This window comes from Phyllostomus discolor, chromosome X, assembly GCF_004126475.2.
Source record: "Phyllostomus discolor isolate MPI-MPIP mPhyDis1 chromosome X, mPhyDis1.pri.v3, whole genome shotgun sequence".
NCBI classification, from domain to species: domain Eukaryota; kingdom Metazoa; phylum Chordata; class Mammalia; order Chiroptera; family Phyllostomidae; genus Phyllostomus; species Phyllostomus discolor.
This window is the reverse complement of record NC_050198.1, coordinates 51,420,177-51,437,438: the sequence shown is the minus strand read 5'-3', so window position 1 is coordinate 51,437,438 and position 17,262 is coordinate 51,420,177. Positions and strand designations below refer to the sequence as shown.

At 36.1% G+C, this 17,262-nt stretch overlaps 1 protein-coding gene across 2 annotated transcripts in view; it reads left to right on the top strand.

Annotated features, from left to right (window-relative positions):
* The window catches only part of PAK3 (p21 (RAC1) activated kinase 3), a 161,269-nt gene extending 144,252 nt beyond the window's left edge, over positions 1–17,017 (top strand). For both annotated transcript variants that reach the window (XM_028522624.2, XM_028522625.2), the window contains 2 exons: positions 7,385–7,522; positions 10,401–17,017. In XM_028522624.2, the coding sequence (XP_028378425.1) occupies positions 7,385–7,522; positions 10,401–10,490 (228 nt within the window). In that variant the 3' untranslated portion in view covers positions 10,491–17,017. The remainder of the gene's footprint in view (positions 1–7,384; positions 7,523–10,400) is intronic.
* The last annotated feature ends 245 nt before the right edge of the window (positions 17,018–17,262 follow it).

Sequence of the window (17,262 nt, the reverse complement as noted above, 5' to 3'; positions counted from 1 at the left end):
GGAGCTGGATACCATTGCTTTCTGCTGCATAGGGTCACAAATCACCAATCACCTGTGAAATGCAAATGCCCCTATGGGGCCCTGATAGGTATAACCAGACTTATAACTAAGGAGTTAAATCCCTCAAAATCAAAATTTATTCTAAATATGCAAATCATGGAGTGTGATGATAGGTATTTGCTCACTGAAATTCTCACTCACATGTTTTGTTCAATGGCCTTCTAAATCTTTGTTTTTGCCTTTGATTTTGCCCATATATATAGACACTGGTAAATACAGTGTAAAACTCTTCTAACTCATTGTTTCCCATTTCCAAGCAAGTGGAAAACAACTTCAAGGGGCCTATTTCTTCTGTAAAATTAGAGGTGTAGCTGTTCATGCTCAGTGTGCCTCATTTCTTGAAGAGCCCTTGTCTACCTCTGGTAGGAGAATTATTATTTCAGAGACTGGGAACTGTGGAAGGTGACATTGTGCAGTGGTCAAAAGCATGGGCTCTGGATTTATACTCCCTGGATTCAAATATTGATCCCCTTATTACTAGTTGTGTGATATTAGATAATTTATTATATTAACATCACAGGCCTCAGTTTCTTCATCTGTCAATTGGGAATCATAATTCAGTCTACCTCAATGGGTTTTATGGATTAAGTGAGCTAATAGTAATCATTTAATGAATGTTAGACATTAATATTTCCCATGGACATAGTATTTATATAGATACTGCAAGGTAGATGAATAGCCTGCCTAATGGTCTTACAGTTAAACTGCATTGTATGAACTAAGCTGGGAGCCTGCTCACCATGTATAACAGAATATCCATGGGAAAAAAATGTGTTTTGAGTCTCAAGTAATCAACTTAGAAGGAAATGTTTGTACCATTGCCTATCCTCTTTTTATCCACTGCTGGGATCTCTCATGGTTACTAACACATTTCCATGTAAGTCTCCTGGTTTGCTTTCTAGCATCCTAACCTAAAATATATAAACTGTTATAATGAATGAATTCACAAACTGAAACTTTTTAACTAAATAGTCCTATTGCAAAAGTGCTTTAATGAAAATTTATTGGGTATAAATGGATTGTTTTGAAGAAATGTGGTAACTTCTAAGATGACTGCTTTGATCTTTTTTAACTGAGGAAATTGCCAATAAGGTAAATTGAATTATTCCTTCAACTGGACAAAGTGATTTTCTCTGAGTACTTAGGTGTATTTAGTTGCACATTGGGATCAGTGAAAACTGTGATCTTTTTGTCACTTAGAGATTTGAACCACTAAGAATTCCAGAATATCACAAGCTTCTAGGTATATCACAATGAAGAGGGACACCATTTTTTTAGCCAAAAGTTGTCTTTCTAAGATTATAAATAAGATCATAGGTCCTATATTACCTTACCTTAGAAATTAAACAGACCTTGTTCAATGATATAACAGAAGATTAATCAAAACCACCTTCTCTGCTCAAGATCAGTCAGAGGAAACTAAGTTTCTGAACTATGTTCCAAGTTCCAGAGAGCACTTGTTCTTCCCCTTCCTGTTTTGGTCATCTTTTTCCAGTTTTTCCTCCTTTTAATGGTATCTCCTTACATCACTGCTCATGGAGCCCTCTTCCTTAGCCCACACTGGGAAGTGATTAGTCAGAAGTTATCACGTGCCAGGCCTTTTCAACTACAAAAAGTTGCCTTTGTAATTCTCTGTGTATTTTCTTACATGTTTAAAATTTACTTTGGGTTCTGAGCTCTCACACTTTGTATATAGTCTGTTATATTCCCAGTTAAGTTACATTTATTTATATATTTTGTCTCTCATTTCATTCATCAACAAAATATTTATTGAACAACTATTTTGAGTCCATTGCCATGAAATCCATAGGTGATAAAGGCACAATTTCAACCTTCACATTCCAGGATGTCAGACCTAAAGAGACACAACAAGTATTCACAATACAGTACAAAAATGGGCATATGAACAAAGGACTCTGGTAACTCAAGGGAGGAAGTGGCTAACTCTATCTGTAGGGTGACCAGTTATCCTGCTTTGCTTGGTATTGAGGGACACAGGGCCTTCAGTGCTAAAACCTAGGATAGTTCTCAGAAAACTGAGGTGGTTGATCACTATATCTATCAGGGACAGATTGAGAGACTATAAAAAGGAAGTGCCATTTGAAATAGAGCTTAAAAAACAAGTATAATTTCACCAGGCACCTAAGGGAAATAGGGATAGAATTTTAGTCAGATATGAAAAAACATTTCCTATTATGGGAATGATGAACAAATTGGTGTGTATGGCTTTGGGCAACAGGCACATGTGTGTGGGGTTGAGGTAAGAAGGGTTCCAGGGTGAGAAGAAAACAGATAAGGGTGGGAAGGGTGGGCAGGTGCCAAATCATGAAGGACATTGTATACCTTGCTAAGGAATCTTTACTATGTCCTGAGGACCAGTAGTTTTCAAATGACTATAGTGCTTCCTTGGTTCAGATGAAGCTTTGCTTGGATGCATAAATAAAAAAAAATAAAAATATATTTCTCACATTGAAATAGATATGTGTGGGCACAGGGTCCTAGAATCTCTGTACCTATCTCCCTCTCCCACCTTTTTTTCCTCTTAGCTGCCTTTAAGGAGAATTTGGGGGAAAATACTTTGAAAAACACTTCTATGGACCATGGGGAGTCACCAAAAATTTTCAAAGCAGAGAGTTGGGTAACATGATGAGGTCTCTGATGAGATAGATTGGTAAGGAGAATGGACTGGAGAATAAAAAGGCTTGAGTAAAGAAAACCAATCAGCAAGCTATGGAACAGTCTGAGGGAAACTCAGCCTTAAGCAGAGATAGTGGATATGGAGAGAAATTGTTGAGTATGAAAAACATTTCTATAGGTTGTAGTAACAGAAGTTATGGTTACAGTAAGAGTGAAGGAGAGGCAGGTTGCTGGATGAGCAAGTTGAACTCAAGTGGGTTTCTTAAGAATCAACCAACTAAAAAGGAAATCTCTAGTCTAATTTCTAATAACCATCCCACTTTCTCTGAGTTTCCACTAACTCAGATAAAACCAAAATGTGATCACTCATGCCTAGATATATTTTCCTCAATCTTTCTTCAGCTAAGACAACTTTGCTAGTAAAATCCTTTTTTCCCCATGATTATTATATACAGTTGTATTTGTCTTTCATTAACATGGCTGTTGACAACAATTTTCTTTTTATAGCTAACACACAGGATGTATTATAAAAGTTTGTTTTTAAGTTAATTATTTGAAACTCAGAGTGCATGTTCCCATAGAACATGCATGTGCATAGTGAATTTGTTCCCAGACAAGTCCACAAAAGCCAGTGCAGCCCATAATAATAATTGAAAGTATGGATTTTTATGATGGAAATTAGTTGAAAAGTAATACTGTTTTGATTAAAACAAAAACGATAGTTGAAAAAGAAATCATCTGAGCTTTTCTTCCCTTCAAGGGGTAGTACTAGATGAAAAGCAGATTCAATCCTAAGAACACAAAGAGAAAAAAAAATAAGGAATTTTGTTTAAATTGGACAGCACAGCCTTTTACCTTCATTTTTAAGTGATGTTTTAAGAGTTTTTAAAAATAACAGAAGCAGTCATGTTCATTGTACAAAATTTGGAAAATTGAAATACATGTTTCAGAAATTAATCCTACCATCCAGAGGGAACCACTGTTAACATATTGGTGTTTCCTTTCAACCTTTTTCTTAGTACGTGCATTTAAAATCAGTCCAACAATATTAACTATAGTATATCCCTATACTGAACTATTATGCGATTCTTAAAATTATACTTCTTGAGCAAATTTAAAAACAACAAACAATATTTATGATACTATGTTAAGTAAAAGGCAGACTTGCATTTCATACCTATGTTAGTGACACTATTCACCCTGCATGAATCACATGCTACGCTGCCAACTAAGACCCCTTCTCACCCACCATCAGTCCCATCCCCCAACAAAAACCACAGCCATTCTTTTTATAGAAATTCAGAAGAGGGCACATGCATTCTTTGAAGTTCTGCAGCAGTTCACAGCACTATCCTTATTACTGTTGATTCTCCCTCATATTACATGACAATTATTTTCCCTTGCTGCACTGTATCACTAAGACCATTCAGGCTTCACAACTATTATCAGGGTCATTTTTTATTCATAAATGGAATGGAAAGAGAGGCAGGCATTTCCTGAGGTAATTAGGCATGGACTGAAGAGAGGTGAGAACAACTTGGGTAGAGATGTATCTGTACTTGTGAGGAACAATAGTATATAGAGTAGAATGTATTGAGCTAAGAATACTGAATGAAAAGTGAGAAAATGAAACAGTATGTCATTCAAAGAGATCTAGGCAAGGTGGAAAGAAGGAAAAGAGATGTGTTTGTTTAGGACTGGGCTTGGCTACAGAGCAAAGAGAAAGGCAGCAAAGGCTAGAGAGTGTGGCAGAATTGTGGCCCATAGAAATAAGAGAGTTTTGGGAGGAGGCAGTGAGTTTAATTTGCAGTAACCAGTTTTCTTTTAATAAAGGAACTGAAATGGTTTGTGAGAACAAGTGCTTCAAGCACTAATTATCCAAGGACTAAAAGCACTCTGAACTTAAATTTATCTGCTATGATTGTGCACCATTTGATTTTAGTATTATTCGTGATTTCCTAAAAGCATTCTTTTTCTATACTAGCTCCTTTTAGTCAAGACTAGATTTGATACTGGTTTGTATTTTGGCATGGAAGTGCTAATAGCTACCACCTGCATTTGCTGTTCATCAATTTGAAATTATGAATTTAAAATAATTTAAAATTAGATAGGAAGGGTGACAGAAAAGAAGTTATTTGTTTGGAGGAGGGTGAATTCACATGTGGGTTTCTTTAATATTTTTTTGGAAAAAAAGAAAGTTTCATCTCATCCTAGAGAAGTATGTGGCATTGTAATTCTCACTCATTACAATGCAAAAGAATCCCCCTCTATGGGATTTTGTGGCTCTCATCTTCATTGTATTTGTGATACAAAAATTCTGAGTTATTAAGTGGGCTGCAAGTCCTTGGGCAGTGTTTCTCAATGTTGGCTGTAAGTTGTAATCTTCTGGAGAGCTTAAAAAAATTACCAATGCCTGGGTTCCACGCTGAGACTTTTACTTAATTGGCCTGAGTTGAGAAGTGGGCATGGGGAAGCTTTTAAATCTACCCAGGTGATTGTAGGAATTTCCAGTGTATCCTATTGCTTAATTAGCTGGGTGTATTAAACCAGTTCTCAAAGTGTGATCCTGGAACCACAAGCTTCTGCATCAAAAAGGGAACTTGTTAGAACAAAAATTCTTGGGGCCCTCTCCAGATTTACTGAATCTGATTTACAATGAGGTGGCCCAGGAATCTGTTTTAACAAGCTCTCTAGGTGATTCTAGTGCACGCTATAGGTTGGCAGCCACAAGATAAAACACTCCTTCCTAACCCTATCTAAAGTACATCAGCGGAGGTTTCTTAAAAGGAGAGATCTTCTTACCACTGATGAAAACTGGCTTGGGAAAAGGGAGGGGAGTTGATAATTTGCTGCAAAGCCCAAGCAAGTTAAGGAGAGAATGTGTTTGTGTAATAGTTAGGGGGTTGGTTGCATAGGCAGGCATAACCCTGGTGGCAGTACCTGCAGGAAAATCCCTACTTAATCTTCAAGATACTGTTCAAATGCCAATGTCTTATGTGAAGCTCTTAGCTCTGGTGTAAATTGCTTCATCCTTGTGTTTACTTAGCACTTGCTCTGTTCCTTGATTAGGTCTTGTCTCACTGTCTTGAAGCTATGTCTCTCTCCCTCACTAAATTGTGTGATCTTTGAAAGTAGAACATTCTTTATATATTGGGTTGGCCAAAAAGTTCATTTGTTTTTTTTTTTTCTTTTTTTTTTGTAAGATGGCTCTAGTAGCACTTAGTTGTGTTTAACTTCATTCAAAACAATTGTGTTCGATTGTATTGTGACAGCTGTCATATCAGTGTGCATTTTTTAAAAAACATCAAAATTGGTGAATGTTTGTGAAGTCATTTTCATATTGAAGATGGAAGAAAATATGCAACATTTTCAGCATATTATGCTTTATTATTTCCAGAAAGGTAAAAACCAACTGAAACGCAAAAAAAAAAAAAAAAATTGCACAGCGTATGGAGAAGGTGCTGTGACTGATCAAATGTGTCAAAAGTGATTTGCAAAGTTTCATGCTGGATATTTCTCGTTGGATGATGTTCCATGTTCGAGTGACCAGTTGAAGTTGATAGCAATCAATTCGAGACATTAATTGAGAACAATCAATGTTCTACCACATAGGAGAGAGGCCAACACACTCAAAATATCCATATCAATAAAGTTATTGGTGAAAATGAAAAATGTGTCTTTTATTTTACAGAAAAAGAAACTAAATGGACTTTTTGGCCAACCCAATATCTTTGGATCTTCCAATGTCTAAAAATTGCTGAAGCATACTTAGTGCTCTAGAACTGTTTGCTTAGAGGAGTCATGAGGAATGGCCATCTTTTTTGGCTATCAAGAGCCTTTGAACGATGGGATTTGTGAATTAATCATGGTCTCAGGTCCGACTCTATGCCTTGAATACTAGGTCCCTTGGTTATTTCAGCTCACCATGAGTAGATAGATATCTCTGGTAGCCTTGTACAACAGTGATTTCAATGATATAGTAGCAACTTATTATTTTATAGTAGGATACATAATTGCCAGATTCCAGGGCTACTAACACGAGCTTTTCTCATAGGTAGACCTTCATGGGAAATCTAATTAAAATCTATAGAGGTACATCTGACACAGTATAAAAGTACTTGAGTTTTTGGGCCATACAGGTTATTGTTCATCCAGGCACTGCCATCTTCTGGTTTTTATACTTCTCTAATTCTCTAATGGACTCTCCTCATCCTTGGGTTGCTCACAAGTATTCTTTAAATGAGATAAACACTTAATAAATCACAATATCCTTTGCAACCATGCCTTTCAGGGGTTATACATAGTCAGATCAACATGATTTGATGTATATGTTTCCCAACTCTTCAGAACCACAGATTTACAGGCAATTCTTGGTTTAATTTCCTGGGTGGTTAATCACACATTCATTATAGCATATGGATTTTTACTGGTTTAACTTTCAGAGGACAAACATAACCTTATTTCCAAATTTTGTGGGGTGGGACATCTTGATGTCTTGTCACTTACTGCCAAGAGTAATAACTAAAGGTTATAGAAACTTTGAAATGTATGTCAATGTCATTCTGTATACTGGAATTTTTAAGACCCACTGAATAAAGCAGAAGAAACTGGATTTGTACCTTTTATGCCACTTCATAATCTTAATACGTATGTGCTGAATAGATTTCTCTGATTTTGTTTCCTATAGGCATTATATCTGATAGCTACCAATGGAACCCCAGAGCTCCAGAATCCTGAAAGACTGTCAGCTGTATTCCGTGACTTTTTAAATCGCTGTCTTGAGATGGATGTGGATAGGCGAGGATCTGCCAAGGAGCTTTTACAGGTGAAAATAAAGTAGGACAATTACATCCAAACTGCATGACCAGCGAAATGAAAGGTCAGGGTGTCTAAACCACATGACAAGTAATATGCTAGGGGAGGAAAGGTCATCCTGGAGGTCTTTGTTTTCCTAGTTTTGTCTGTTGCTGGGCACCCAGGGCTTCCAGCCCTGCTGACCATCTGTACCTGGCCCATTGTCCTTGCTCTGTTCATGTCTGTCTGACTACTACAATAATAATTTTGTTGTTGGTGGGGGAGGGGTCTTGCCTTCAATTTGTGAAAAAATGCAACATCCATGAAGTGCAATAAGGTGAAGGGCCATGAAACAAGGTATACCTTTATTTATATTGATAAAGCAACACAAGTCTAGTATTACACATGTAGCTTCATTGCTGGGACATGTATCAAGCTCTGTAATATTTGAGAACAGTGATTGATTGTTCTTTCTGAGACTTTGAACACACAGTCAAGTTAAACAAAAGGCACAACCACAGACTCGGCCAATTCTAGGGAAAAAAATAAAATACAGAACTATTTCCATTGCTTCTAAACTCCCTCCTGACAGAGACCAGGCAAAAAATATCCCCCAACCCAATTCACACCAGGGATAAGCCTATTTGGAGGAATTAAAGAAGCTACACCTTCTCTTTTCTGCTACTTATGAGCATTTCACAGGCCCTTCTAGGACCCTAAAATGTCAAATCGGGAATGGCCCTTTATTAATCCTCCTATCTCAAATTACAGATGAAAAACCTGAACTTTTAAGTGCTTCACTTCCACATCTTTTCACTCCTCTCACCACCCCACATACACATCCTGATATATGTTCCAAGGATAAAAAAAGATAGTGGTTTTCATGATGTAGTTATATGGTCACATAGATAATTCAATCAATTATCTAGTTTGTCCATCCCTCATAGTACTTTTATCTGAACCAGTGAGATAGCTGATGTAAAACTATATTGAGTCTAAATTGAATAGTTTGTTGCATCTCTTCATTTTATTTATATTAGCAATAACCTGTATATCACCTTAAGTCCGTATAACTTCATTCTCTGACTTTAGTTTATCAATGCCCAGTTTAGAGGTTAGAAAGTAAAGAGATGTATGACATTCATACCACTAGAAGGATTGAGAAAAGACAAAGGTATTGAATATTTGTGTGACTTTCTATATGGCCTAAGCCAGTTCTCTGTCCATTAATTGATATTTATTGAACAACTCCTTTTTGCAAGGCTTAAGTACAGTGTGTGATATAAACCTGTTAAAAGCATGATGATTTCTCCTCTCCAGAAGTTCATAATCTCTTGGGTACATAAAATGCAAATTTGTTTAGATATTCATTCAAACCAAGTGACTGTTCAAACAGTAAATGCCATTATTCAATAGGCAATCAGAAAATGTCTAAAAACAGGAAGGAGTTCTGCTGGGTGTTGAAAGACAGGTCAATTTAAAATAGGTTAAAGAAAAGGGGAGAAGAATTACAGATGGCACAGCTATATTGTGATCAAAGTCATGTAGGCAAGGTTTAAGAGAACAGAAAATAGAAAGTATAGCTGAAGAGTTCAAGTAGAAAGTTGCAAGAGATAAGACCATTGAGGGCCTTGAACACCAGGCTAAAGAATTAGGAATATAGACAGTGGGGAAATACTGAAGATATCTGAGGGAATCACATGATGAAAGCTTTGTGTTTAAAAAAGAGTAATCTAGTAGTATGTGATAAGAATTAGCAACGGGAAAAAAAAATAAGCAAGGAAGATCAAGGGGGAATTATTGTTATAGTTCAGAATTAAAGTTGATTAGGCCCGAACTAGGGAAGGCAACAGATCATTTTGAGGAACATTGAGAAGGAAGTACTTGGTAGCTGATTTCATGTAGGACATAAGACAGAGGAAGATAAAAGAGACTTCAGAATATAAAACCACTGGTAACATTCAGTAAAACAAAAGTGATAGAGAATAATACAATGGCAGGATGTATTTGCTTCTTTGTAGTCTACAAGGAACTGGCATTTACCTTAACTGATTTAACCATTGTAATAAGTAGAGAGGATTGAATTTAAGTGCTCTCACTCCAAAGCCTCTGTGGTTTACATCACACAAGAGGTCCCAGGTGGGAGTGTTTAACATGTGTTTCTAAATGCTGAATTCAAGGTGACAGAAGGATATTTAAAAGGAAATATCCAGCAGGCAATTGAAGAAATAGGACCAAAATTAGGGAAAGATACCAGGTCACACAATATAGATTTGGGAGTTATCACCATAAAGCTGATGAGTGGTTGAAACCATGAAAGTAAGTGAGCTCTCAAAGGAATTAACTTAGAAAAAGAAGGTGATGAGAGACTAGTACTGGTATATGGGAGATGGGAGGAGGTGAAACCAGGGAAGAAGATGGGAGAGAGTAGTTAGTGAACATGCTTGTGGAAGAGAACCAAGATAGTAGAATGTCAAAAGAGAAAACCATTTCAAATAAGGAAGAGATATTCACTTGTATTAAGTACTACAGAGGAGCCAAAAGTGAAATGATAGAGGCACAGCTGTTGGCTATTTAGCAGTTAGGAAGCCATTGGTTTCAAAGTCAAAGTCAAAGACATTTTTCCAAGTATAAGAGAAGCTCTAGATAAAATCATCAGTCTTAAAAAATTCAAAAAGTTAGACTGTTGTAAACACTGACATTTTACAAGACCCCAACTCAAATTTCGAACTCTGCCAGTCAGCTTCCAGAAGGTTTCATAACACTGAAGGACAAAAGCTAGCACTATTTTAATAAAATATTTAATTGGGTGCTCAAAATACATGTTAATGAAAAAGGACTGCTTGAAAATGTAAAGTATTATACTTGTTGCAGGAAATAATTCAAGTAATTCCTCTTTTTTTTTGCAGCATCCATTTTTAAAATTAGCCAAACCTCTCTCCAGCCTGACTCCTCTGATTATTGCTGCAAAGGAAGCAATTAAGAACAGCAGCCGCTAGGACTGAAAGACTTACCCTACACCATCTCCCTCATGAGTAAGACTAAAATAAAACTCTGCTTCAGGAACAATGGAAGAAAGATAGTCAAATGGGGGTGGGGGTTCTTTAACTTTCAAATGAATAGAAACTTCTTATAAGCCTTTTTCCTACTCCTTCAGATTATGTAATTTATTTGTAAGCCTGAATAGCAGCCCAAACAGGGCAGCAATGCTGAAGTGTCCATAAAGTGGACACTTCCACCGTGAAGCGAAAGAGCCAGTAGTGAATCCTCTCATTTTGTGCATTCACTTTGAAGAAAAAGATTTCTCAAAGGTGCACACTCCCTCTTCATAGTGTTGTGTTTGTTTTTTAAGTTAGAGAGTAGTCCCTCTTGCATTCGAGCCTCTTTCAAAATTCCTTACCCAATGTGATGTTTTTCACTTGCATTGTCATTAGATGTTCAGAAGAAAATACAAAATGTTTTTTAAAAGAAAACCAAAAAACACACACAAAAAACAACAAAAAAAACAAAACAAGTGAACAAAAAAAAATAGCAAGTACTGTGTGAACATGTGGAAGTCCATGCCCTATTAGAGTTGCAATTTTTTTTTCTTCTTCTTCTATAGTGGTGGCTTGGTTTGTGTACTTGTTTTTCTGCACTTGCATTGGAAAAGGTGTATTTTAAGATACTTTCCAAAAGCAAGGAGAAACATGTGTGTTCAGGAAAGGCTATCAAAACTGTATATCCAAATAAAGCTCTAATGGTGAAATCCTGTCACATTTTCATGATAATGCTTAAGAGGTAGTTGATTTAACATTTATATAAATTAGCTTGTTCAACTTCATGATAACTGAAAAAAAGATATGCCAAAACTGTTGTATTCCTGTTGAGTGAGTCCAGGTACTAAACTTAGGAAATCTTCATAGGAGAAACCATACTTAAGCAAAGATGGGACTCTCTCTGAGAGCCAAAAGGAAAATAAGCAGTAAGTACTGAAATCCTTCTTGGACAGTAAGTAAACAAAGATAAAAAAATACCTAGTTTAATCCTCCCTTGTGCTTGTGAAACATGTGCACTGTAAAATAAACACATCAGGAAGAAACAGACCCATTAACCAACATTTGCTTATGAAAAAACTATTTTGACAACTTATAACATTTAAAAAATTTTAAAAGGTCTGGAAAACAGATATTTTTGTAAGCATTCAACTCTGTAAGAAATGGGAGGTCAGTGAAAATTATGTCTCAGTGACCATTGGCCATAAGAATTTGTCCCCATTTTCCCTATATGTCACCAATTTCTGTTTCAAGTTATAGTGTGTTCATACTTAGTATTTTGGGTTTTTGAATTTGAGAAACATGCTCATAAAGATCTGGAAGTTCTCCAGTGAAAATAATTAGGATGTGCAGTCATATGTCCCAAGGAACACAAGTCCAACTGAATTCCTTTTGTGGCTTAGAGAAGATATGAAAATTTGACTATCGTTTCACCATGTGGCTCTTTATCAAAAAATTAACAATTAGAACTTCCTGAATCTTTTGACAGTAGAAAAATATCTGGAGGGTGTTAGCATAGAAAAGGATATACTTCTCTTTTCAATGAATTGTCAAATTTTATAAAATCTGCAAAGTTGTTCCTCTAAGCCTTTGAAAAGCTAGCAATTTGTTGTAGAAGTCTTCTTGATTAGTAGTATATCAAGAATATGAATAGAGCCTATCTATATGCAGCAAGAGGGAGAAAGATCAGTGCCTTGGGCCTCTCTCCTTCTTTGCCAAGGTACATCCATCCATCTAACCATTTTCTATTCCTTAAAATGGAAGCACTTTCATTAGAAAGTTTCTGCTAACCATATAATGCATATTTATATTTAGGAAATGACACCATTGGTGGATTTCCTATTTTCCTATTGTTTTCTTTGATTATAAAATTTGGGAGGGACTTGAACCCCTGAGAAATGTCCACAGTGGAATAAAAAAACAAATGTGAAAAGAAAATCAAATAAAAAATATTAATTTGAAGCATACCACATTATATTTTGCAAAATCATGGCTGAACCTGAATATTTTAATGCCACGCTGTCCTAATGAAAGGGGGGTAATTTTTATTTCATTTAAAATTTTTATTTCATTTAAAATTAAGTATTTTTAATTTTTTTCCATTCACAGTGCCAGGGAATTCAATGAAATAATACCTGGGATACAGATAGAATTCAGAACATTGATAACTATGGCCTTCCAATGGAAAGAGCCCCAAACCTGGTTGGAAATTCCTAGTTGACAATTAGCACCCCTTTTATGTCATAAAGATCTTTTGTGGTGAGGGAGACCTGGAGCCCTGATCCTTCAGCTCACTGTAAGCAGAGAAATGGCGGCTCTTTTATGCTTTTAATTCAGCATATTAACCAGGAGGAGCCAGGTACTTCTTTGTCACATTCTACTGTACCAAGATTTTATAATATATTCCAATAGGCTTTACTCTTACAAATTTATATCTATGTAAAATTTAAAATAAAAACAGTTTCTGAAGACCCTTCCCTGTGTTGGAGAGTTATGTATATTTCTAGTAAGTATTAGAGAGAAGCTGTTTCTCCTGCTAAAATGATGCTGAAGAATTCACATTTGATACACTTGAACAACTTGGATTCTAGATGGTTAATCATTTATTCCCTTACCCTGGATTTTTTTCTAAAAGCTCATCTTGACACAGGTGAGTCTATCCAGATCTTTCAAGTTGCTAGTGTGATCTGAGATAATGAGGGCACATCATCGAATATTGATTGCAAAATGTCCTGAGATAGGGATAGGGCAGTGGGAAGTCAGGGAAGGGTGAGAAGCACAGAAGAGATTATGTATTTAAGAAAAAAAGAACATTAATGTTGTAACAAGGATCCAGTGAGTTGTCCTAATCCTCTGAGGATATTTGGATGACATAATCTTCTCAAATCAGTCAGCTTGCTGGGTAATGACTTCATTCTTGCTGATCTCATCTGTGTGTCATTGTAAATACTTGTGCATCCATGTTCCATTTTGGCTACTGGATGGCCAAGTCACATATGAAGATTTAACTCAAGTATTTATTCTTTAATAATGTTATTCAGATTTCTTTCAGGCTTGTGAATTGTGCCCCGTCATTTGAGTTGAACCAGCTGATCCCCACATCTATCCCTCCCCTGTGAAGCACATTCCATTGCTAAAACAAAAATAAATATTAAATTACTTCCTGTTGTCTATATATATGTTTTGGTAGTTTGAGAAGTTTGTCTATAAAGGATATATCTCAGCTCAAAGATCAATGTAAATAATTGTATTCCATTGCTCAGTGGGTTATTCATTTCTAATGAGGCTGCAAGTTCTCACAGAGACTCTGTAAATCATTTTTTAAATAACATAAACAGGAATTACAACTATGTAAAAATAAGTGTGCACATGGACAAAGATTGGGAACACAGAGAATTGAAATCAGTTAAGGTGATGGGATTATGCAAAAAAAAATTTCTAATTTTGTTATAATATTGCTTTATAATAAACATCAGAAAGGGGACAATAGAAAAATAGAAAAGATGCCAGAAGCAAGAGCCCAGAGCATGCAGGGCACAAATATCTGCTTGTTACAATTATTCCATAGGTTTTATATTTGCTTGGGCGCTGATGTTGCCGCACACTCAGTGTGGCATTTCCTTTCTTAGGGGATTATTATCTCTGAGTTAAAGCTATGGAGATGTCACCATTGCAACTCCAAACACATCCTTCTGCTTTAAAACTGGTTGCTCTCCACTTTGGTATGACCTTCAAGGTTTCTGTTTCGGTTACTTTATTGGAGAGGTGACATTTGATTAGCCTCCCTTGATAATAGGTGTTTCAGGTATCACCTTTCTGGATCATTTTAGCAGAGTTTCAAGTTGAATTTTGGAGAATAGAAGGACAAAATTTCCAAATCCCAATATTTTCTTGTGTGACAGGATATTATATCATTCAGGTAGGATTTTTTTTTAATGACCAGTAGGCAATTCCCATTGATTGCAGTAGAAGTTTTATGACTTGCAACTAAAAGCTAACTATGAAAACATTAAGACAAATATTTAGAACTGCATTTGCCTGTTGGCATTCAGTCACAGTCTTGTTAGCTTTGGTCTGAGATGGCCACCATGTACTTACTGTACTCCTTGATTATAGGTTGTATGCAGTAGTTATCATTGTTAAAGAGAAAAGGGAGACTATCTACCAAAAGAGAGGAATTTCCTTGTAACACACCAAAGAAATTTTAGGTGAGGTATTTTATAATGAGGTAGTAATTTCAGATGTTACTCAGTTCTGTCAAGAGCAGATCTTGTACCTAGAGAACCACAGGCTTTTCACTGACCATTCTCAATATATGGAAGTCTTAACCCTGCTATCCCCAGTTGAATGCCATGGTCCTTTTCTAAGCTACTTGAAGTTAATATTCAATTAAGTAAAGGCATGTCCCGTGATGCGAGCTTCTCCTAATCTCTGAGCAAGAGGACTGCATTTCAGCATTTGTAAATTGACAGTCTAATAGGCTTTGGATTTTTGAGTGAACTTAACACACAATTCTGAACATATATTTACATGTGGATTGGGATGGAAATATGGGGCCTTGGAAATAATTGAAACATTTTTCCTAAGAAAGAATTTTTTTCATAAGAGAATTGTTAATGATATATAATCATTTAGTTGGTTAACTTCAATTTTTTTCTCTCCTTTTCTGATCCCACACTCCTTTAGTAACTAAATAAATATAACCCAACTCCTCATGCATCGGGAATGTCTGTTTAATATTGAACAATATCTAACTGAATCTGAAAATGTGGAAACTGAAATATCACCTCCGTGTGCACACTTCTGTGTACAAGTATACTATAATACAAATAACATTTACTGCCATGTAATATAGTTGAACTTACAAGATAAACTTATTGAAACTGGTTAGTGCCATCAGAGTCCCCTTTGGAAGCTGTCATCAGGTAACTGCTATCCCATAATACCAACAGTAAGGCAGTTACCATGTTCACCTCATTTAGTACCTAAGAGGAAAGGAACAGCAATTGTAGAGAATGTCAGATGTAATGGAAGGAGTGTTTGTTTAGGAGTAAGGAGACATGGATTCTGTTACTTACTGTGTGATCTTTGGCAAGTCACTTAACCTTGTCATGGCTATTTCTTTATCTGTAAAATAAGAGTATTGGACTAGATGATCTCCAGGGTCTTTCCAAAAGTTCTAACATTCTGTGGTATTATAGGTGCCTTGTAAATTCAACCTGCTTAAAGTGATGGCAAATATCATATGTTTAAGCCTGGATTTCTATGTGGCAGTTAAACAATAGCACTATGAAAGTTGATGAAAAACTCAAGTAAATCAGGTTATTACTACTAGGGAATGTTGAAAAAACTTGTGGCAGCCTTCCAATTCCTTCATGTTGTTTTGTTTTGTCTTAGTTTGGTTTTAATGTCCACTTTTCTGTTGAGTGTCCCCAGTTTTCATTTTATATACACTCTGTATGTAAAGTCTGGTTTTTATTAAGCTGTAGCCAGTATTTTCAACTAGAACAAAATACACTGTCACACTTGCTAGAATAGAACTATACTTGAGCCTCTTCTTTCCAATGAAGCAATGCTGGGCTTTATAGAATTTACTTCATAAGTGGCACAAGATGGCAGAAGCCATGTATTGTCATGATTTGGACTACTACTAAGAGTGGACTTACATACTTGCAGGTTGCAAAGAGAGAGATAAAAATGTAATTACATGCTATCGGCATTAAGGAATGTTGACAAATCTACTTGTTGGGAACCAAAGATAGCATTTCTGATTATAATTCCCACAATGATTGGCCATTTATATGAGCATGCTGCTGGAAAGAGGGTAAATTGGACAGTAGTTAGCAGACAGTCCCAATTCCTTGCCTATAGTAGAGTGCCAACCAGCCCTAAGTGAAAAATTCAAGTTCATTGTGTGTGCTTGTGTGTGGTGTGCTTTATGGACCACATATACTATATTCATTAATGATTATAAGATCTTTCACAGAATCCTATAACCATTAGGGGGTTGAGTTTTAGATCTCAGTACATCAGCAGGAAGGAGCCAGATCACAGGGTACTGATGTCTACTGAGATTATTCTCATAATATCCAGACAAAGCAAGTTGAGGAGGATCTACATTTTCAATGTTTATCAGAATTGTATCTCATTTGGCTGTGCATTACTTTTGTTAAAATGTTATCTGTAAACCAATGTATAGTGAAATTCTTCTGTAACTCTGGATTAAAGATATTTATGGTCTTTTTGCTTGTTTGGTTTTTAAGTAAGTTATTCCTTTTGTAGACCTGCTGATGGAATGATTCCATCCTTCTGACCTCAGCATTTTATCTTCTTAAGACCTTTTTTGTTTCCAATATTGTTATTTTAAATTGTGGTTGAAGCAATAGAAAGTTGAAATATGGATTGTGCATGACTGTGTGTTGAGTGTAAAAATATTGCAGTTTGAAACTTGGACCTAAAGTATTACAAATAAAAATAACAAGCATCAATGAGCTGGTACTTCTCCTTTCTGTCACCTTTCCCCCACCTTTTCAACATTTGCGATTTTACCTACTTCACAGGTTGAAATGCAGCACTCACAGGTGTCAAAGCCGGGAAATGCAATATAAGAAATGTCCTGTGGAGTCTGCCACAAGTAGATCAGACACAGTCTCTATCTATTGCTTACATAGAACAATTCAGGTAGACAAATATGTACACTCAATGCAGGGCAAAAGCCTGGCAGATATAAGACTTA